At 56.3% G+C, this 22,475-nt stretch overlaps 7 protein-coding genes across 8 annotated transcripts; 4 read left to right on the forward strand and 3 right to left on the reverse strand.

The window, feature by feature from the left end:
• Window positions 1–518: 518 nt before the first annotated feature.
• On the forward strand, window positions 519–923 carry IUM83_08304 (putative secreted RxLR effector protein; the record flags this gene model as incomplete). Its single annotated transcript, XM_067932667.1, has 1 exon — window positions 519–923. One exon carries the CDS (start codon window positions 519–521, stop codon window positions 921–923), a length of 405 nt encoding a protein of 134 aa, XP_067790001.1.
• A 4,779-nt stretch (window positions 924–5,702) lies between these two features.
• Window positions 5,703–6,777, reverse strand: IUM83_08305 (Armadillo-type fold; the record flags this gene model as incomplete). The annotated part of the gene is made up of 3 exons (XM_067932668.1): window positions 5,703–5,712; window positions 5,784–6,537; window positions 6,630–6,777. The coding sequence occupies 3 exons, from the start codon at window positions 6,775–6,777 to the stop codon at window positions 5,703–5,705; spliced, it is 912 nt and encodes a 303-aa protein (XP_067790000.1).
• Window positions 6,778–7,025: 248 nt separating this feature from the next.
• IUM83_08306 (AP-1 complex subunit beta) lies at window positions 7,026–9,661 on the forward strand (the record flags this gene model as incomplete). Its single annotated transcript, XM_067932669.1, has 2 exons — window positions 7,026–7,202; window positions 7,292–9,661. 2 exons carry the CDS (start codon window positions 7,026–7,028, stop codon window positions 9,659–9,661), a joined length of 2,547 nt encoding a protein of 848 aa, XP_067790002.1.
• A 799-nt stretch (window positions 9,662–10,460) lies between these two features.
• On the forward strand, window positions 10,461–16,439 carry IUM83_08307 (the record flags this gene model as incomplete). 2 transcript variants are annotated; one of them, XM_067932670.1, is made up of 1 exon in its annotated part: window positions 10,461–16,439. In XM_067932670.1, the coding sequence occupies one exon, from the start codon at window positions 10,461–10,463 to the stop codon at window positions 16,437–16,439; it is 5,979 nt and encodes a 1,992-aa protein (XP_067790010.1). The 2 variants fall into 2 exon arrangements, with proteins under 2 accessions (XP_067790010.1, XP_067790011.1); XM_067932671.1 differs by having other exon boundaries at window positions 14,982–16,439.
• Window positions 16,440–16,529: 90 nt separating this feature from the next.
• Window positions 16,530–18,344, reverse strand: IUM83_08308 (mitochondrial chaperone BCS1-B; the record flags this gene model as incomplete). The annotated part of the gene is made up of 1 exon (XM_067932672.1): window positions 16,530–18,344. One exon carries the CDS (start codon window positions 18,342–18,344, stop codon window positions 16,530–16,532), a length of 1,815 nt encoding a protein of 604 aa, XP_067790004.1.
• Window positions 18,345–18,661: 317 nt separating this feature from the next.
• On the forward strand, window positions 18,662–20,368 carry IUM83_08309 (mitochondrial chaperone BCS1-B; the record flags this gene model as incomplete). The annotated part of the gene is made up of 1 exon (XM_067932673.1): window positions 18,662–20,368. One exon carries the CDS (start codon window positions 18,662–18,664, stop codon window positions 20,366–20,368), a length of 1,707 nt encoding a protein of 568 aa, XP_067790003.1.
• A 322-nt stretch (window positions 20,369–20,690) lies between these two features.
• Window positions 20,691–22,397, reverse strand: IUM83_08310 (mitochondrial chaperone BCS1-B; the record flags this gene model as incomplete). The annotated part of the gene is made up of 1 exon (XM_067932674.1): window positions 20,691–22,397. The coding sequence occupies one exon, from the start codon at window positions 22,395–22,397 to the stop codon at window positions 20,691–20,693; it is 1,707 nt and encodes a 568-aa protein (XP_067790157.1).
• Between the last annotated feature and the right edge of the window lie 78 nt (window positions 22,398–22,475).

Genomic DNA, 22,475 nt, shown 5'->3' on the forward strand with positions numbered 1-22,475 from the left:
ATTCCTCCGCAAGACGGTGGATGCGCTGTCCTAAGAACCTATACTGAAGTTTTACAATGGCATAATTGTACGGAATGCATCTCTTACTTAAAAATTCCATCACCACGTTTGCGAAAGATCTGCACAATACTGTACATTTGGACAAGTCAAGACCTCGTCGCTGTGAGCGACTCGCTCATGGAGTTGATGGGGTGCATTACGTCCCAGCAAACGTTTTGTTTTTGTTGTATCAACGATAACGCTTTCGGAGGCTACAAATGTCTCAAACCACCAGGCATGTACTCTATCTCTACGTAGCGTTCTTCTCAGCATTACATGTATTAGATAGGTAGGGACGCTTCCGTTTGTACCGGTTGAGGAGAAAAAGAAGATGGTGTGTGGTTCATCTGGTAAAGCAGATCATTCGTTTTAATCCTATGAACATGCTAGGTGCGGCAGTATCTTGGTGTCCGTGAAAGCCTCCGCAAGCTCACTTTGCGATTTCCTGTGTAGTACCTACGTGCCAAAATCGAGTCGCCATGCAGCTCAGTTCCATCTTGCTGGTTGTTGTGCCTGCATTCATTGCCAGCCGCGATGTCGCCTCAGCCTCCGACGCCGCATTGCCCGAGGCTATTTCTTCTGTTTCCGTGATCGACAACGGCGGCAGGTTCTTGAGAACTAACGAGCTCGAGGAATCGGACGATGAGGAGAGAATGTTTTCGGGCGCATTGCCCGAGAATATTGCAAGCGTTGCGAAGAAGCTGCCCAGATCCAAATCGCTACCGGACCTGAGGCTTACCGTCAAGGGAAAGAAGGCAGTGGACCGATTAGTTGCACAGTTAACCAGATCCAAATCGCTTCCGAACGCAGAGCTCACCACCAAGGGAAAGAAGGAATTGGTTGCAGAGTTTATTACGGCGCAACTTGGGAAGAAGGATTTGTAGGAGAGGTGTCCTAATCACTTCGAAAGGTTGATGGACAGGAGGCGGTCGTGGACAGGTTGCTGGCGCAAAACGATCGGACCATGGAAGTCTGCTATCAGTACTCCAAGTACTGGGTTAGCAAATGAGACCGGCGAAATAAGGGGCTATGGGCTAGCAACCCCCGGGCTGTAATAAACACGAAGAGATCTTTGATCCTGCAAAGCTTGTCGCTCTTCGTCCGAAAACTGTGCTACCGTAAGTATCTCTCGTCAGACTCTCTTAGTTTAATTAAACTTACCGAATATTTAACTAAGGCTCCAAAACTCTCGGATCTCTCCTGGCAACGTACTTGGGATATGCCAGCTATCTGCTGCTACGTACATCTGCCGGCTGCACACGTGTAGGGTCGCAGAATATTCTATCGCTTCATCCACATTTAAGGTGTCCAGCTGCTGCTGTAAGGCCAAAAGTCTCTCTCCGATTTCCGAGACCGCTTTCGCGCTGTGAGCAGACGCTGTCAATCCAAACGGTAGCAATTCGCTGGCGGTGTCCACGTTGGCGACTTCAGCTTGTGGAGTTTTCATCAGATACTTTTCATGCGTCAGAGCCGAATTCCACGACAGAACGCAAGCCATCACATCAAACAGGGCGCGACGCTTCAATGCGTCTGAGTGGATAGAAAAATCGAGGGAGGACATGCCTCGGCTGAAAGTGTCGATTGCATCTAGCAGTGCCGAGACGTTTTCTCCTGGCCGCGTGTGTTGAGCGATAATAGCACCAATTCGAACGATAAGCGGCAGCAAATACTTGTCAACGAGGCGGTCATCTGTCCATTCATCGAAGTCGTGACGCAAAATCCACTGGAATGCCAAAGACGCCTCGCGCTTCGAGATGGCTAAGACGCCGAGCTTCACTAGCTCCGCAACGAAAATGCCGTTTCTCCACCAGGTCCACATCGAAGAATCCGATGTAGACTGCATCAAGAACATCTCCGCAATGCCGCGCTCACCGTAGTTCACCTTTGACAGGACACGCGCTGCGAACTGCTCGACGATACGAGAGTCATGTGGGCCGAACGGAAGTTCCACAAGCAGTTTTTTGCAAATAACGTCGTTTATCATGTCCAATGAACTTGCTGGGATGCGACCAGTGGATGTTAACACCTCACATAGCATATTGGTCCAGGTGTCGAAAAGCAGGATGCTATTGCTGCTCAACGTATTATGGCGCCAAATATCCTTTAGAACGTCGAATAAATTTGTCAATAAAGTCTGAAGAACATCAGTTGGAAGACGAGCAGCTGCAAGCAGAAGCGACCCGATAAGCTCAGCCTGAATCGCCGTGTCAACATTCGCAAACCATCGGCTGGACAACAACTCGCCCGCTAATAGCTCGTCACAACTCCCTTGGGTAGCAGCGAAGCGAATGCAGGCGACGCTAGTACCAGAAGAGCAAAAGCGCAGCATTACGCGATGCGTAAATGAAGCATAGTCAAGCAAAGGAAGCACAGATCCTGTCGATGTCAAACAACCCAGCAGGGATTCTGCAATATGGGCGTCTGCGATAGCTCCCGTGCTCGATGAGTCATCCAATGGATTCGTTTGCCGCAGCCACTCGATCGTCTTCGACAGCAAAGTGTTAGTAGGAATACTGCGAACCTCGACGTCAAACGATTTCTTCTTTTGAGAAACGTAGAATCCATCAGCTGCACGCGCAATAGCGGCAAGAACTGCCTTTGAATAAACGCAGTTGCGCTCACCCTCCTCTCGAACTAGTCTCACCAGGGTACACATCGTGTCGGAATCAAGCGTAAGCTCCACATTCCCATCCATTTTCTGTTTTGCCGAGACAAATGCTCCAGGGATGCCAAATGCCAACTGGAAGAAGTTTGCGATACCGGATATCAGCAATGCGCGGACCGCTTTGTTTTGTCCACTCTCACTTTCCAGGGTGCTTTGAATGTGTTCGATGACCAATTTGGTTTGATTTTGAATAGTGCTAGGAAAGCCTCCAAAGGACTCGAGATGGCACAACACGTGCGCTGCTGCCATCACCACCAACCCGTTATCAAGACTACCAGGATCCGAAGTAGCAGCACGCTCAATGCAACTGGCAACAAAACTCTCCAGGCTAGATGAGGGTATCAAGTTAAAGTGTACGCACTCCAATAACACGGGCCCAAGCGCGAGAGCTACGATACTGAAGGAGTTACCTCCATCCCACACAGCAGCCATAACTCTTTGCACATTCACCAGCCAGTCCAAACGCTTGATGCTCGAAAACCCACTAGCCAAACGCGCTAGCCCCACCAATGAAGCCCATCGTACCAAAATACTATCGGCCGAACTTTCTTGGTAATCAGTTGAAACCTTTCCAATCGAAGTATCGACATCCGTTCGTTTGTCGAGAGGGAACACAACGTCACCGCTAGATGACGAAGATATGGCTTGCTTTGTCCGGTCTGTGACTAAGAACGACACGAGTAGACGTTCGGCTATTGGCTTAACTCGGTGCTGCCTCCATTGATTCACCTCGAAAGCTTCTAGCTCGTTTCCATTCGTATAAAGAGCTGCAATATGACTTAATCCCAACAAAGTGAAGGTGTGCAGGACCTGATCGGACGTGTTACGATATAGCTCCACAAACATCTCCTCGATCTTTTCCAGTTGAGTGCAGAAATTCTTGCAGTCTTTATTTGTATCAACCTTCCGCCGGCCAAACGAAAGCTGGAGTGCTATCAAAGTGCCAATGGACGATACGCGGGCATCATCGTCACCGGCTGAAAACACACGAGTCTGCTCAATGGACACTGCTAGCCGCCGAGATAGCTCTCCAACCGTTTCTTCGTACTTCATGTGCAAGATGGGATTCTGCCAATGCCTCGACTCACACAGTTGGCCCGCCAGCGCGCCGGCAGCTAATGCGCCTCCTATTTTATTTGGGTTGTCATTTAGCAGTGAATTCAACAAATCGGCAACACCTTCCGAGAACACACGGAAGGCAACATCAGCGTCATCGACACCAACTGGCGTCTTAAGCTCCGCCAGCTCGTCAAGCGAAGAAGCATACATTGCCATAAAGCCTGTCCACCCTGCCATCAAGGCCTGAATACGCAAAAACGCCGTGCATCTCTCATTTATTGATGCGCCAGGCGATATCCACGGGAGTTCCATCGACTGCAGTACAGTCGAGACGGTCTCGATGATCTCGTCCACGTTTTGCGTTGCTAAGCGTACAAGTTTATCTTTTCGCTTAACGTTTTTCGCATCAACAATCGCCTTTGGTTGAAAAGCCAACAAAAAACCACCCCAATCGGCAGTGGCCGAAGAATTCGAGAGCATAGCTTGCACCTCCATTCTTGACGGCAAAAGTGCCTTCATTTCCTTAGTGGCCGCGGCTGAAATAATAGAGCCCGGTTGTGGCTGGCCTGTTGCCGCAGATGCCATCCGCTGCCCACGACCAACACCAGCGGTTAACTTCGTACTCTCGTATTCAATAACCTTTGTCACGAGTTTCTCGATCTCGACGCGAACAGCAGCATCGTGTTCGTTCTGAATACGCTGCATCAAGTCATCGAGTTGCTCCTCAACCTCTCCCTCTGTCATTTGATCGTCATCGTCGCTATCTTGCCCCGCATTATCATCAGGCAGGCAAAGTCCTAACATATCAAGAGGAAACGTGTGCATCGCCGCGTAAGCAGCTTTACGCACATTGGGATGTCCGCTGTCCGCAAACTCCCAAGTCTGGTCGAGCAGCTTCGATGCGTGCTTTTCATTTGCGGCACTCTCAGCACCACCAAGTGTGTAAAATCTGCACAACCGTTCTTGGAAGAGGGGTTCATCTGCACAGGTCACCTTGTTCTTGCGCATTTTCTGAGCGATGATTTTGAATGCAACGTAAAAGTCCAAGCAATCCCCTCCGCACAACGCGGTGATAGCATCCATCGCCATCGAAACAACCGACTCCAGTTTGTCCTCCAGAAAACCTTGAATGGAAGAAATGAACTGCACACCCAGCTCAGGGTCTTTTTCGCAAAGTGTTTTGATCATTGCCACCTTTACAACATGGCGTTCAACATCCTCATCGGGATCAGTAGCTTCGAGCAGCATTGTCTCCAGCCGTGGGAACACTCTGGACTCGTTTCGCCACACTTCGTACATAAGTTTGAGTGCCATGGATCGCATTTTAGTAGCCCTATTCATGCTATCAATGAGACGAAGTACAATTCGCATCGTGTCTGTTGTTGTAGCCGCCAGGGCTGCCAGCGAATACAAACACGAGGCCACCCATTCACCCAAAACACGCGCAGACTCAGTCTTGGCATCTCCGGACGGGTGCTGGGACACGAGGAATACTAGGCTCGCCACGAGCGCTTTCGCCGAGTCGGCGCCCCAAAACTTCGGACTGGCGTTAACTTGACGCTCCAAGCAGTTAGCCGCACAACCACGTAGAGAAGTCCGTCCATCAGACAGCAAAGCCACCAAAAGTAGCGCGAACCATTTGTCAGTAGAAGTGTTGCTGGGATCGGCAGATTCTGGCTCCTCGGACTGGAACAGAGAGTCCAACCAACGCTTGCACCCTCCTTCGTCGTTTATCAGTCGCACAGCCGAGCGTGCATGAATTGCAGTTTCCGTTGGGGTCGTATATTTCCCGATTTCCTGCTGCGAACGATACTTACTTGTCGTTTTAATCTCCATCATCAACTTCAGCAGCTCCGACACATCGTTGCCATGCAACGCAATCATCGAAGCCAACGGTAACAGAAGAATCTCCACGTAAACGCCACGACCACCACCCTGGCTAGAGACAACTTCGTGTCCGAATTCCAACGTGTGAGAGAGCACCCGCAGCATCAGCCGCTGCTCCACTGGCGTCTCGCACCTATCCACCATAAAATACGCAATGGAAACGAGAAACACCGAGCACCACAGCGCCTCGGGCACCGCTTGGGCCAGCTGCTCCAGCGACTGCAGCAGAGCGAGCACACCCTCGCCCTTACTGATCAAAATCTGCGACGCCTCGAGCACAAATCTCGCCGTTCGCTGGGCCAGCGCCACCTGCTCCTTGCTGTGCGCAGCCAGAGAGCTCAGCAGGTCGACCGTCAACGCCACGTGGACCACGTAGGACGCTTGGGAGAGCTGCGAGTAGGGCACGAGCTCCAGTGCCTGGACCAGCAGGCGGACCACGGCTGTCCTCAGGGCCTCATTGTCCTCCGATTGTCCTCCAAAGCGCCAGGCGATGCGGCTCAGCGCGTCCAGCACCAAGGTTTTGTGGCCTTCAGATTGTGTTGTGTCCATGAGGACACTTTTGAAGACGGGTGATACTATTTCAAGTGTCCTCTTGGCTCTAGTGTGGTCCACCTCATAGCTGAAAAAGGGTCCATCTGCAGCCGTGAGCGCCGCCACGTAGCCAGACAGCGCGCCGTTGTTGGCGTTGAACACCTTGAGCAGCACTTGGCGCTGGGTCGACACCTCGAGCGTCCCCAGCAGGTGGACGCCGGCCTGCAACAGCACGAAGCCGAGATACTGCGCCTTGGCGGGAGGTTCGGAGCAGATGGCGGCCGCTTGTTGCACTTTGCCATACAAACTCGCAGTGAACGGGGAAGAGTGATGGTCCCTGGCGCAGACCTGCAGACCTGTGAAATCCGGTATCGAAATTAGAGAGTATCGTGTTAAAAATTAACTTAAACGAGTAGCACATATCACAGGTCAAGACGTTGACACGCACCGAGCACGAGCTGCTGCGACTCGGCGAGCGACGTGCTGGCGATGAGGCGGTCCACGGCCTGCTCCATGGCGGTCTCCGCCGCAGCGGCCGTCTCGGCGCGTCGCAGCGCCTTCAGCAGCGCCGCCAACGTCGGCGCCGCGCCCGCCATCCTCGCTAGACGTCGGAGGGGTACAAAAATGTATCCAAGATTGAAAATCTACGTACGCTACACCAATTAAAACGTAGCCATGTCACCTCCCACCTCGCATATCCACACCACTACCACACTAAATACCTCCGACACTTCATATTTCGTCGTGCCCTCGTGGTCACGCGTACCACCTCGGAGGATCCGCCGCGTAGCCCACAGCAGCTCGAGCTCCTCCGCCCCGCAAGAGCAGCAGCAGCAGCAGCAGCATGTTCCCGTCCATGGCCGGCATGAACCCGTCGTACCCGTCGCAGGGCCCGCCTCCCGGAGGCATGGGGGCGCCCTCCGGGCCGGGCGCCGCCCCCGGCGCGCAGCGGCCCGCGGGCGGCAGCAACCCCAGCTACTTCACGGACAAGAAGAAGGGCGAGGTCAACGAGCTCAAGAACGTGCGTGATTGGGGAACCTCATAGTTGATAGAGAGTTTTATACTGGTCCCTCTAATCTAATATGTACCCATGTTGCTTTGCTGCGGCAGCTGCTGCGCGAGGTGACCGTGGAGAAGGACGTGAAGCGCAAGCGCGAGATCATCAAGAAGGTGATCGCGTACATGACGCTGGGCATCGACGTGTCGCGCCTGTTCAGCGAGATGGTGCTGTGCGTGGACACGAAGGACCTCATCTCGAAGAAGATGGTGTACCTGTACCTGACCAACTACGCGCAGAAGAACTCGGAGCTGGCCATCATGTGCATCAACACGCTGCTCAACGACTGCCGCAACGAGGACCCGATGGTGCGCGGCCTGGCGCTGCGCTCGCTGTGCTCGCTGCGGCTGGACTCGATCCTCGAGTACATCCACGACCCGCTGCAGGCCTCGCTCACGGATACGAGCGCCTACGTGCGCAAGACGGGCGTCATCGGCATCCTCAAGGTCTACTCGCTCAACCCGGAGATCATCAAGGAGAGCGACATGATCGACACGCTGTACAACATGATCCGCGACCGCGACCCGCAGGTGGTCTCCAACTGCCTCGTGGCGCTCAACGAGATCATGGCGGACGAGGGCGGCATCGCCATCAACCAGCCCATCGTCATGCACCTGCTGAGCCGCATCACCGACTTCAACGAGTGGGGCCAGTGCAACATCCTGCAGATCGTGGCCAAGTACAAGCCCACGGGCCCCGACGAGGTCTTCACGATCATGAACACGCTGGAGCAGTGCCTGCGCGTGTCCAACAGCGCCGTCGTGCTGGGCACGGCCAAGTGCTTCTTCAACCTCACGCAGGCGCGCGGAATGGAGCAGATCCAGGACCAGGTCTTCGAGCGCATGCGCCAGCCGCTGCTGACGCTCATGGCCGGAGGCAGCCACGAGATCAACTACTGCGTGCTGCACCACATCCTGCTGCTCGTGGGCAAGAAGCCGCACGTCTTCAGCCGCGACTACCGCCAGTTCTACAACCGCTACAACGAGCCCACGCACGTCAAGTACGTCAAGATCGACATCATGGCGCTGGTCGCCGATGGCGCCAACGTCGGCGACATTGTCACGGAGCTGAGCGAATACGTCACGGATGTGGACCAGGAGCTAGCGCGTCGTGCCATTCACGCTATTGCCGATATCGCTGTTAGCCCCAACCTTTCGGTAAACACAGTCCCGCAGCAGTACCCGGGCGGCGGCAACGTCCCTGAGGCGTACGGCCAGCAGGCAGCGGAGCAGCTTGTCGAGCAGATGCAAGACCACATCATGGACACCATGGTGGATTTCCTGGAGCTGGATCTGGATTACGTGCGTGACGAGAGTCTGGTTGTGATGAAGGACCTGCTGCGCAAGTACCCCGAGAAGCGCCACGACGTTCTCCCCGTGCTGGCCCGCATTATTGCCTCTGTGGAGCAGCCCACTGCCAAGGCTGCGGTTGTGTGGATGCTGGGTGAGTTCGGCCAGGATCTTCGCCGCGCGCCGTACGTACTGGAGAAACTCATTGACGATTTCAACGACGAGGCCGCTCCGTCCGTACTGCTCGAGCTGCTCGCTGCGACGATGAAGCTGTTCTTCAAGCGTCCGCCTGAGATGCAGAGCATGCTCGGCCGCCTGCTTGGATCTGCCATCAACGAATCCAACCACCAGGATGTGCGCGACCGAGCACTGCTGTACTACCGCCTGCTAGAGCAGCAACCGACCGAGCAGGCGGCCGCTATTGTGGCGCAGTTCCGCACCGAGGAGACAGTCAGCGTGTTCGCTGAGTCAATCGAGACGGACCTGAAGGACAAGTTGTTCCAGGAGTTCAACTCGCTTGCGGTGGTGTATAATAAGCCTAGCGAGCTCTTCGTGTCGCCTTCGCACCTGGCTGGCGCTGTGGCACCTCTCGAGGATGAAGAGGACGAAGAGGATGACGACGAGGGCGAGAACTACAACAATGGCGCCCCTCAGCAGCAGCAGCAACAACAGCAACAGCAGCAGCGCAACACTGCGCCGCCTCCGCAGCCGGCAGCACCTAGCATGGACCTGCTGGACATGGACTTCGGCTCGGCCTCTAGTGGCCCTCCGCCCCAGGCGGCCGGCCCGGCCTTCTCGCTGGTCCCGAACCCCGTCATGGATGCACCGACGTTCCAGGGTCAGTGGGGCAGTCGACCTGTGGTGGCTGAGGTAGTGGTCCAGCTGCCGACGCTGCCCCCGCAGAGCGATCTAGAGCAGGCGTTCGCATCGCGCGGCATCGTGACTATGGCGTCGGGCGACGTGGGCCCGCAGTACAAGTTCTTCTTCTACGCGCAGGACACGCAGGGCCGCTACTTCCTGTCCGAGACGCTCGTCGAGAAGGCCAGCAGCACGCTGCGGGCCAGCATCAAGGGCGAGGACGAGGCTTCAGGGTCGCAGTTCGCCGACTTCATGCGCCGCGTCCTGTTTGGTTGATCGAGTTGATATAGGGGAGACCAGCGACGGCTGTGGATCTTGTAATGTGTGATACACTTCTAAACCAACGCGTGCTTGTCTTCGACGTCTGCTCTTGCCCTGCTCAGGTGCTGCTCCGTTCGACACAGCTACCAGTCGCAAGTGACACAACTGAACTCCAAGCGAGCGATGATTAATGGCATGGGCCAGATTCAGGATTCACTCGACTAGCTGAAGCCTTCGAGTCGAGTGGACAAGCGCACAGTATCCACCGCTACGCTTCATCCGACTACGCAACTTCGGGTCGGCATCTCCCTCGACTTGATATCCCGGCTGTCGGCAGCCGGAGCCCTCGACTCGATCGTCCTGCGCTTTGGTCGGGCTGCAGTTGCCGCAGAGACCTGCTTGAGCCGGGACGAGCATGCCATGATCATCGCGGGGAATGATCATGGTCCCACGACCAGCTCGGTTTGATTACCCGTGTAATCACCCGCAGCACCGCCCGAACACCGCAACGCCTCCGATCCGGTGGAATATCCAGGTTCACTTCGCTGCGGCAAAGACAGCGAGGCGATACGCGTCAAAAGGAGTATGACACCACCCACACCCACAACGCTAAACAGTATTGATCTCCGAATGCGCGGTGCTGCAGCTTTTCACCGCCGTCTCACGTGACGGAATGGTGGTCGCCGCTGACGCCTGTAGTGGGTACGGTGAATCTCTCCACTTCAGACGCCTCACTCTTCAATCTGCCTTCCTTCAAGCACTAGCTCCTTCTCCCAAAGGATTTGACCACCTCCCAGTCCACCTACTCGCAGCCATGGACCAGCCTCTGACGGTCAATGGGCCGCCAGCCCCCGCCACGCGCTCCAACCTGCGCTTCGTGCCCACGCTGCTGCGCAAGAACTGGCTGCTCAAGCGCAAGCACCCGGTCGCGCTGCTCTTCGAGGTGCTCACGCCCGTGCTCTTCATCGTCGTCATGGACATCGTGCGCACCACCAGCAGCGACGAGACCGTGCCCTCGGGCTTCTCCTCGGGCAAGACGTCCTACAACCTCTTCAACCCGGCGGGCTGGTCGCTCGTGGGGCCCAGCACGACGCCCATGTTCGCCACGCCGGAGTCCACGCTCTCGGGGCTGATGCTGCACCTGGGCTACATGTCGTTCGACTACGGTCGCCTCATGAAGACCTTCACCTCGACCAACCGCAGCATCTGCGAGCGCGAGCTCGCACTCGGCGGCCGAGTCAGTCTCAACACGTCGTCACCTTACGCTCTCCCAGCGGAGTGCGAGGGCCGCGTGTCGCCGTTCAAATTCGCCATCGCGCCGGACGATGCCTTCACGCGGAACTACTTCTTCGAGACGATGAAGCAATGGTACCCGACCGTGGTGGTCAATGGTTCGTCCAATGCGTCGCAGCTGGTGATCCCGTCGTTCGAGGACAGCACCGTGTTCTTCGACACGGAGGACGCCCTGGAGACGTACGTCAAGTCGGCGGACTACGCCAAGACCGCGGACCAGCCGCGCATCTTCGGCGCCATCGTGTTCACCACGCACCCGACGGACGCCAGCGCGATCGGCCAGCCCGCGTCGATCGAGTACACGCTGCGCCTCAACTCGACGTATGTCGGCGATAGCAGCACGAATCGATACATCCCGCAAACTGTTGACAGCGACGGCGCGTCCACGTGGAACTCCTTTGACCGCAAGCTCGAAACCACAGAGTACCAGCAGTACACGACGAACGGCTTCATGACGCTGCAGACGCTCGTCACTCGCTTCGTCAACTGCTTGCCCGACTGGGATGCAAGCACCAAGGCCACTACGGGGGCGTGTCAGATCAACGCGTCTACCGCACTCTCCTCGGATGACCTGGATCTGCGCTTGCTGGAGACCGTGGTCAACGACCCCGCCACGAAATATGCCGATGTCTTGTTCAACGAATTGCTCAGCGAAGCCTCCCCGCTTAGCTCTGACGCCGCAGACTTGCAGCTGGACAGCGCTACTCGTGAAGCTCTGTTGACTCCACTTCGTCAAGCACCCCAGCCGTACCTCGGGGCACTCACCACGCCATTCCCCGTCGACACTTTCGATTCCTCCTCCTTTTACGATGCCGTCACTAACGCCTTCCCGATCTTCTTCATCCTCACGTACTTGCACCCGCTGTCCAAGATCCTCGTCGGGCTGATGTCCGAGAGAGAAACGAGATCGCGCGAGCTCATGAAGATCCTCGGTGTGAAGGAATCCAGCATCGTTATATCCTGGTACATCACGTACATTGTGATTTTGTTCGTGAGCTGCGTGCTGCAGGCTTTGGTGGCCGTGGCCAAACTGTTCCCGAATACGAACGTCGTGCTGCTGTTCCTGTTTTTCTTCCTGTTCAGCATGAGCGTGCTGGGCTTCGCTTTCATGATCAGCTCCATGTTCTCGAAATCACGCACGGGCGTCTACGTCGGCTTCATCACGTTTTTCATCATGTACGGCGTGACGGGAGCTTATAGCGACTCATCATCGGAATCGTCCAAGAACATCGCGTGTCTGCTGGCTCCTGTCGGACTCGTCTTTGGTGTCAACTCGCTCTCGACTTCAGAAACTTCACATGTGGGCATCTCATTCGCAACCGCCTCGCAGCGTATCTACAACTTCCGCTTTTCGACAGCGCTCTGGTACTTCGCACTGGACACGATATTGTACACACTGCTGGGTCTGTACTTCGAGAAGGTCATTCCCAAGGAGTATGGCACGCCGGAGAAATGGTACTTCCCTCTACGTCCTTCATATTGGAGGAAGTCCAGGAAGTTCATGACGTCAGCTCAGGTGAATGAAAATGGATTAGCTGTGCAGGTGGAAGTGAACACCAATATCGAGCCAGTGAGTGCTGATTTGCAGGACCAAGAGAGATCGGGTGAGGCCCTCACTGTGCAAGGTCTTCGCAAGGTATTCCCCGTGCCTGGTGGCGAGAAGGAAGCTGTCAAGGGGCTGCACATCAACATGTACTCGGGCCAAATCACCTGCTTGCTTGGGCATAACGGAGCTGGTAAGACGACGTTGATCTCCATGCTCACAGGTGTGACGCCTCCGACTGCAGGTGATGCCTCCTTCCACGGGCTCTCGTTCCGCGAAGACATGGACGAAATCCGCGAATCACTCGGTATCTGCTTCCAACACGACGTGCTCTACCCGGAACTGTCCGTCCACGACCATCTCGAGTTTTACGCTCGCATCAAAGGGTACACTGGTGAAGCGCTTGCGGACGAGATCACATCCAAAATTCGCGAGGTCGGTCTTGTTGACAAGCGAGACACGATCACTAGTGCGCTGTCAGGAGGCATGAAGCGCAAGCTATCCGTGGCGATTTCACTACTTGGAGATAGCTCGCTCGTGTTTTTGGATGAGCCAACGTCAGGCATGGATCCGTACTCTCGACGGAGCACCTGGGAAATCCTGATGGGTAACCGGCAGAACCGCGTGATGGTGCTGACGACGCATTTCATGGACGAAGCAGACATTCTGGGCGACCGCATCGCTATTATGGCTGAAGGCGAGCTTCGCTGCTGTGGGTCGGCGCTGTACCTCAAGAACCAGTTTGGAGTGGGCTATAACCTGACGATCGTGAAGGAGGAAGGCTGCAACGACGCCAACGTGATCGATTTTGTATCGAGATATATTCCGCCCAGTCGAGTGCTGAGCAACGTGGGCACCGAAATCGCGTTCCAGCTACCCTTGGACAGCTCGTCCCAATTCCCAGCGATGTTCCGCAAGCTGGATGAGAATCTCCAGAAGCTGCAGGTGCTGTCGTATGGAATCTCGGTGACGACAATGGAGGAGGTTTTCATCAAGGTAGCAGAAGCCTCGGACGAAGACCAGCAGCACACTTTGCAGAACCGAGTCAAGCAGCATGCAGTGAACACCCAGGACAGTATTCCTATTGTTGGCGACAAGCCCGCCGATGGCCACTATCATGGACTCGACCGCACGGGGAGTTCGTTGCCACTGGGACGTTCGCGATCTGTCTTCTTGACCCAAATGGTGGCGATGATCCAGAAACGCTTCCGAATGGCAAAGCGAGACAAGAAGTTATTCGTGGTGGGGCTGCTTCTGCCGGTGGCGTGGTTGATCTTCGGGCTATCCATTCTGAAGAGTGCAGGTATCACAAAAAATGACCCATTCATGGCACTGAAGTTGAATGGCCTCAAAAGTAATGCTGGTAGCATATTGGTGCCATCCTTCTGCGAGCAGAGCTCTGGAAGTTGGTGCGAGACAGCGTTGGGTAGTGACTACTTCTCCGGTGCGTCAATTGTGGCTATTAGCCAGTCCGATATTGGTAGTCCGCCCTACTCGAGCGACTCGCCCACTGTCTTCGATGTACTGTACGACAACCCCTCCATCAATGCGACCGATGCGACGGGATACCAGTTGAAAGTGAGCGAAGAGATTTTCACTCGGGCCTTCACGGATCACATCTCGGACCAGTTCGGCGGATACGTTATCCACGCAGATGTGGACAACAATGTGTTTGGTTACAATCTGTTAATCAACACAACGCTGACGCACGGCTCGATCGTGTTCAAGGAATTCATGGATCAGTCACTGTACCGGTTGATGGTCACGGAACACGATTCATCCATCGGGGCATCGGATCTCAGCTTGACTGTGAATGATCATCCGCTTCCGTTGACAGCTGAGAATACCGCTCTTTTCTCAGCGTACATTTCGTTCACAGCGGTGCTGTTCATCGTGATCGCGTTTGCGTACTACCCGGCTTCCATCGTCGTCATGCTCGTCCGCGAGAGATCCCCCGACCACAACTCCAAGCACCAGCAGCTCGTGTCAGGTGTCGGCATCAACTCGTTCTGGGCGGCCAACTACATTTGGGACTTCATTGTATTTCTCATCCCCGCGGTGATAGCGCTGGCGCTCATCCAGGCTTATGATCTCTCTGCGCTCACCGGCTCAAGTACCTGTGCCACGTGCGATAACTCGACGTTTATCGCTGTGATTGTGCTGGTGCTGGTCTTCGGGCTGGCCATTTGCCCTCACGCATACTGCTGGTCTTACGTGTTCAGTGACCCGGCGTCTTCCCAGACCTACATGATCCTCATCAATTTCGTGCTGGGGCTCGCTCTGATGGTCGTCTCCTTCGTCATGCAAGTCATCAACAGCACTGAGAGCGCAGATAAGGCGCTCCAATTTATTTGGCGCTTGTCTCCGCTTTTCTGTCTTGGACGAGGTCTCCTCAACTTGACCATCATCGAAATTACGAACACAGGAGGAGCCGAGACTGACTACAAGATCTCCAAAGAGCCGTTTGCACTAGAAAACACGGGATACGAAATCATCTACCTGATCTTCGACGCAGCACTGTACTACGCAATTGCTGTGGGCATCGACTATGCGATGACTTTTCCCAAGATCAAGTCTGCTTTATCGAAAGACCCCGACATCCCTGTGGCGCATCGAGTAATTGACGAGGACGTTGGAGCAGAAGTGGACCGAGTCATGATGGGAGGCGCGGACAATGACACGATCAAGCTGCAGAATCTCCGCAAGGTCTATCGGAAGGGGGAGAAGGTTGCGGTACACGACTTGTCGTTCGGGCTGAAGCAGGGCGAGTGCTTTGGCTTCCTCGGTATCAACGGTGCGGGCAAGACCACCACGATGAAGATGCTGACAGGCGACATCGTGCCCACCTCCGGTGGCGCAACGCTGAGCGGCTTCGACATCTTGACGCAGCAAGTGGAAGTTCGCCGCCAGATCGGCTACTGCCCGCAGTTCGACGCACTCATCGACCTCCTCACCGTTCGCGAGCATCTCGAGCTGTTCGCCAAAATCAAGGGCGTCTCCAGCTCGGACTTGAACTTCGTGGTGACCGAGAAGATGGAGCAACTCAACCTGACAGCGTTCGAAGACAAGCTCGCCGGCAGCCTGAGCGGAGGTAACAAGCGCAAGCTGTCCGTGGCCATCGCGCTGATCGGGTCGCCCAAGATCCTGTTCCTCGACGAGCCATCCACGGGAATGGACCCGGTCTCCCGTCGATTCATGTGGGACGTCATCTCGGAGATCTCCACGTACAACAAGGAGTCGACGGTGGTGCTCACGACGCACAGCATGGAGGAGAGCGAGGCGTTGTGCACGCGCGTCGGTATCATGGTCGGCGGAGAACTCAAGTGTCTCGGTAGCGTGCAGCACCTGAAGAACCGCTTCGGCGACGGCCTCATGTTTGACGCCAAGCTCCAGGCGCCATCCACCGAGGCCGTGTCCGAGCTGGTGTTGCGTCACTTTGACTCGGTCGATACCCGCATCGATGAGGACGATCTGGCCGAGACGTGTCAGCTATTCGGCGATGCCTCGTGGGCCCAGAAGATCATTAACACGCACCCGACAGGGCACGCAATCGCCAACCTGGCGAAGCGTGACGGCTACGTCTCGGCCAACAGCTTCGCCGCCTGGTGGATCACGGAGACGCAATTCGAGAACGTGTCGGCCTTCCTGCAGCAGAGCTTCGGGGAGGTCGAGCTGCTGGAGCGGCAGCACGACTCGTGCTGGTTCAAGATACTGGACCAGTCCAGCCAAAACGCGCACAACCCGGCGCTGCGTTTGTCGAACGTCTTCGAGGTAGTGGAGAACGCCAAGGCGCGGCTGGCCATCCGCGAGTACAGCGTCTCGCAAACTACGTTGGAGCAGATCTTCAACGCCTTCGCCAGCCAGCAGGACGCGGACGAGCCGGTACTCACCACGCCGACCAACAGCCCCAGCAACTCGGGCGGCAATGGATTCATCTCGCGTCTTCTACGCAGGTGAAGGAGCAGACATCCAACCCAAGAACGCGAATACATATTCATTAGATTGCTCGCTTCATCAGTATCTGTACATTTTGAAAACTTTAGCAAGCTATCGAAGCATCCGCTCCAGTACGTGGTCTACGCTGTCGTGTTCCGCACAGAGCTCTTCGATGTCCGCCGGTGTGAAAACTCGATCAGACTCCTTCAGCGCTTCGAGGCGACTCCGCTGCTCAGCAGTGAGCGTCGTCGAGAAATAGTAGGCGATCATCTTCTCCATCTGCAAGGTGGACATGTAGTCGAGGTGGAGCTTCTTGCTGATCCGGCCAGGACGGATGAGCGCGGGGTCCAGCATCTCTGGGTGGTTGGTCGTCATGATCACGATCCGCCCGGGACAGTCGATAACTCCGTCCAGGACGTTCAGGACGCCGGCGAGGTTGAGCTTGTCGGCCGAGTTGGACGACGACACGAAGCCGCCCTTCAGCTTGGGGCCAAAACCTTCGAACTCCATTTGCGATTGCAGAAGCACAGACAGGAGGTCGTCGTCATCGTCGCCGTCGTCGTTGTGCATGTTCATCAAACCGGGATGGAAGAATCGAGGCACCTCCTTCTGGCGACGGTAGGGCATTCCTGCGTCGTCACGCTCCTCGACGTTGATAGCCACACCAGCAGCCTCTTCCTCGACAGGACTTGAAGCAGGAGTCTCGCCTTCCATCTGCCCCTGCTTCTCAGAAACCGGAGTGGACGACCCGTCCTCGCGGCTAGCTACGACGGAAGACGCGCAGTCGATGTCCTCCATCACGAACACGACGTCCTTGAAGCCCATGCGAACAGGCAGGTCCAGGCCGTCCACCGCGTAGCGCAAGTCGAACATGGCGTCCATGAGCTCCTGGTTGGTCTTGACCTTGCCCAGCGGGATGTTGACGATGTGGCGCCCCGTCTTCTCGGCCACAGCCTTGATCACGCTGGTCTTGCCCGTGCCAGGGGGTCCGTAGAGCAGCAGCCCCACCTTGTTCGGGAACCCCTCGATGGCGAACTTGCCCGTCTTGTTCTCGAAGTGGTCGAGTAGCTGCAGCAGCGACTCCTTCTCGTCGAAGAAGACGTTGCCGAAGGTCTTGTCGTCGCCCAGAGCGTAGCGCTTGTGGTACGGCGCACTCAGCTTGCTTTCGTCGTCCGTGTCGGTCGCAGCCGGACGGTCAGAAGAGCGCACGTACATGTAGCGGGAGGTGTCGTCCTTGAACTTCTTGCTCTCGACGTCGCGGTAGAACGCGAACGCCTTCTCCACAAAGGCGTCGATGCGCTCGGGGCCGTCCGGCAGCTTAGAGCGCAGGTGGAAGAGCGTCTTGGTCTCCTGGACGGTGGTTTTCTCGTCGTCGTTCCTCACCGTCTCGTTCATGAACTCGACGCCCTCTTCGACCGTCACCCACTCGTCGAGAGGTGGGAGCACGCTCACGCCCAGCTTGGCGACCTCGGGCGATGCAGGCTGGTCCAGCAGAGCCTTGAGGCGCTTCTGTTTCTCCAGGTCGATGTGCGCGAACTCCTTGTCCACGAGCAGCTTCTCAGCGTTCGGGCGCTCCAGCAGGTCGTAGCGCCCGGACTTGTCGTGCAGATCCAGGTTCTCGGTCAGGTACAGCAGGATAGCCCTCTGCAGCAGCTCGTTGCCCTTGGATTCGCTGTCGAGCAGGTACGATCGGTAGCCGCCCGATACCTCCTTGGTCTCCACGACGTGGGTCACGTACTGGCGGGGGAAGAACAACCAGCACAGGAACGCGAAGACAGCCTTGAAGATCCCCAGCGCGTCCTGGCCGGAGCTGGTGATGCGCTGCACCACGGCGGGCACCACCATGCAGACCACGAGGTCGTACACGGCGTTGCCCGTGCGCAGCGTGTTGATCACACCGAACTCGAAGGCCGTCGACGTCGACATGCCTGGCGGTCTTGAGACTTGTGGGCGCTTGCGGGTTTCGTGGCACGTTGGAAAGTGGATGAGTGAGGTCTAGCACCTCTCGACTGCAACAATGTGACCATCACTCACGGCTAGTCAACCACTTCAACTTTGGACATACAAATATCAAGATATCGACGGCTGGTGAGACTTTCAGTAGCTGGTTCCCAGCCAAAACATGGGTTCAACCTGGGATGAATCATGTGTGAGTGAAGATCACGGTCTGCAGCTTGGAAGGCGGCACGTTTCCACTTCAGAATTCATTTTGCCATCCGCCTGCAAGTCCACACACTGTCGCAATGAATCCTGCTGCGGCCTTCCCGTCCATCGTCCAAGCGCTGGCCAAGCCGCTCTTCGAGTCGCCTTCCAACGCGACGGCGGACTTCGAGGACCTCGACACTGCGTCGGGTTTCAGCGTCCTCTTCAACACGCTGCTGCTCACCTTCGTGCCGCTTTGTGTGCAGCTGGTACTATACCCGTCGCACCTCAAGACGCTGGGTGTTACGCTGGAGGGCGCTCTGGTCGGAGGCAAAACCAGCGACGACGTCCTTCGAGAGATCAAGGCCATCACGCGCTACGACCAGTACTACGTACTCGACAGCCACGCGAATCGCCACGGCCACATCCTGCAAAAGGCCATCGCGGCTCACCTCGCCGAAGTGCTCCAGCTGCGCGGCAAAGGCGTTCGCTACGAGATGGTAGAGCGGGAGCTGGACGACGAGACCCAAGAGGAGCTGAACATGGTCTCCAAAAAGCGGACTCCCGACTACTGGAGCGACGATGACGACGACGCCGACATGTACGAGGAGCTCAATCGCCTGAAGATCGCGTCGCTGCCGAAGTTCAACACGTGGGTCGAGGTGGAGAAGGGCATCTACTTCCAGCAGTACCTCGAGAACCCGGACGGAGAAGGCGGCGGCGACCGTGGCCGAGACACGGTAGTGAAGCAAACCAAGGAGGTCGTGATGGTGTACGCCTTCAAGTCCCGCGAACGTGGCGCGTCCGCGAGGATCGACAAGTTCATCAACGACGCCTTCGCCAAGTACCAGCTGTTGGAGCTGCTCAAGCTCGCAAACGACAAGAAGCGCTACATGTACGTGCAGGCGGTGCAGGAGGCAGCGAAGCCGTCCGGAAACAGTGAAGGTGAAGAGAACAGCGGGAAGAAGGCTACTCCCGCGGTGGTCTATAAGCGATACGCGCTGAGCGGAGAGAAGTCGTTCAAGAACTTGTTCTTCGATGAGAAGCCGCAGCTGCTCCAGCTTCTCGACAGCTTCATGGCTCGTTCGGGCAAGTTCGCCATCAAGGGCTTCCCGTACAAGCTCGGATTGCTGCTGCACGGTCCGCCTGGCACGGGCAAGACGAGTCTCATCAAGGCGGTGGCGCAGTACACCAAGCGACACATCGTGACGATTTCGCTGGGCAAGGTCAAGACGAACCAAGAGTTGATGAATGCTCTGTTCGATCTCCGCTTTGCCGTGGAGGGTGTCGACCTACCGGTAAACATGACGTTTGAAGACGTTGTGTTCGTCATGGAGGATATCGATTGTGCCGCGTCCGTGGTGATGGCTCGTGAGAACAAACCCGAGGCCTCGCGGCGACAGCGCAAGCGCCTCTCGTCGTCTTCTTCGGCGTCTGACAAGCTCAACCTGTCGGGATTGCTCAACGTTCTGGACGGCGTGATCGACTGCCCCGGCCGCATCGTCATCATGACCACAAACCACCCGGAGAAGCTGGACCCCGCACTCATCAGACCCGGGCGTGTGAACAAGAAGCTCATGCTCGGGTACATGAACAGCGCCCAGGTCCAGAACATGATCGAGTATTACTTTGCGACCACGTGCACCCGGATGCAGCGCGAGGCACTTCAGGGAGTTACGGGTAGTGCCACGCCTGTCACTCCTGCAGCTGTTGAAGCCCTGTGCTCTGAGCACGACGATGTCGACGCGGTGGTTGAAGCATTTCGTCGGATGCACCAGATTTCGCCACCTTGTACCATAGCAGCATAATAGACTTCAATATTTTCAGAAATGCTGAAGCACAGGTTGGTTATCAGTAGTTCAGTTAATAATGGCAGAAACCAAATCGACATTTTAAAAGTCGTCGATAAGTGACAAATTCGTCGATTGTTCTATACGCCGGGTTGATGTGATCCGAAGCATGTTTGGGCGGCCAAATTGGGCCAAACGAACATCAGGATCAAAGACTCCAAGTTGCTACAATTTTCGTATGCGCTTCATTACATGCGGCTGTGCCGACTCGGCCGAGAACCAACTTGTCCATTGACTCAAAGACGGAGTGCTTCAGCATTTCTGAAAATATTGAAGTCTATTATGCTGCTATGGTACAAGGTGGCGAAATCTGGTGCGTCCGACGAAATGCTTCAACCACCGCGTCGACATCGTCGTGCTCAGAGCACAGGGCTTCAACAGCTGCAGGAGTGACAGGCGTGGCACTACCCGTAACTCCCTGAAGTGCCTCGCGCTGCATCCGGGTGCACGTGGTCGCAAAGTAATACTCGATCATGTTCTGGACCTGGGCGCTGTTCATGTACCCGAGCATGAGCTTCTTGTTCACACGCCCGGGTCTGATGAGTGCGGGGTCCAGCTTCTCCGGGTGGTTTGTGGTCATGATGACGATGCGGCCGGGGCAGTCGATCACGCCGTCCAGAACGTTGAGCAATCCCGACAGGTTGAGCTTGTCAGACGCCGAAGAAGACGACGAGAGGCGCTTGCGCTGTCGCCGCGAGGCCTCGGGTTTGTTCTCACGAGCCATCACCACGGACGCGGCACAATCGATATCCTCCATGACGAACACAACGTCTTCAAACGTCATGTTTACCGGTAGGTCGACACCCTCCACGGCAAAGCGGAGATCGAACAGAGCATTCATCAACTCTTGGTTCGTCTTGACCTTGCCCAGCGAAATCGTCACGATGTGTCGCTTGGTGTACTGCGCCACCGCCTTGATGAGACTCGTCTTGCCCGTGCCAGGCGGACCGTGCAGCAGCAATCCGAGCTTGTACGGGAAGCCCTTGATGGCGAACTTGCCCGAACGAGCCATGAAGCTGTCGAGAAGCTGGAGCAGCTGCGGCTTCTCATCGAAGAACAAGTTCTTGAACGACTTCTCTCCGCTCAGCGCGTATCGCTTATAGACCACCGCGGGAGTAGCCTTCTTCCCGCTGTTCTCTTCACCTTCACTGTTTCCGGACGGCTTCGCTGCCTCCTGCACCGCCTGCACGTACATGTAGCGCTTCTTGTCGTTTGCGAGCTTGAGCAGCTCCAGCAGCTGGTACTTGGCGAAGGCGTCGTTGATGAACTTGTCGATCCTCGCGGACGCGCCACGTTCGCGGGACTTGAAGGCGTACACCATCACGACCTCCTTGGTTTGCTTCACTACCGTGTCTCGGCCACGGTCGCCGCCGCCTTCTCCGTCTGGGTTCTCGAGGTACTGCTGGAAGTAGATGCCCTTCTCCACCTCGACCCACGTGTTGAACTTCGGCAGCGACGCGATCTTCAGGCGATTGAGCTCCTCGTACATGTCGGCGTCGTCGTCATCGTCGCTCCAGTAGTCGGGAGTCCGCTTTTTGGAGACCATGTTCAGCTCCTCTTGGGTCTCGTCGTCCAGCTCCCGCTCTACCATCTCGTAGCGAACGCCTTTGCCGCGCAGCTGGAGCACTTCGGCGAGGTGAGCCGCGATGGCCTTTTGCAGGATGTGGCCGTGGCGATTCGCGTGGCTGTCGAGTACGTAGTACTGGTCGTAGCGCGTGATGGCCTTGATCTCTCGAAGGACGTCGTCGCTGGTTTTGCCTCCGACCAGAGCGCCCTCCAGCGTAACACCCAGCGTCTTGAGGTGCGACGGGTATAGTACCAGCTGCACACAAAGCGGCACGAAGGTGAGCAGCAGCGTGTTGAAGAGGACGCTGAAACCCGACGCAGTGTCGAGGTCCTCGAAGTCCGCCGTCGCGTTGGAAGGCGACTCGAAGAGCGGCTTGGCCAGCGCTTGGACGATGGACGGGAAGGCCGCAGCAGGATTCATTGCGACAGTGTGTGGACTTGCAGGCGGATGGCAAAATGAATTCTGAAGTGGAAACGTGCCGCCTTCCAAGCTGCAGAC

Source organism: Phytophthora cinnamomi (genome assembly GCF_018691715.1).
Source record: "Phytophthora cinnamomi strain GKB4 chromosome Unknown Contig49, whole genome shotgun sequence".
NCBI lineage: Eukaryota > Oomycota > Peronosporomycetes > Peronosporales > Peronosporaceae > Phytophthora > Phytophthora cinnamomi.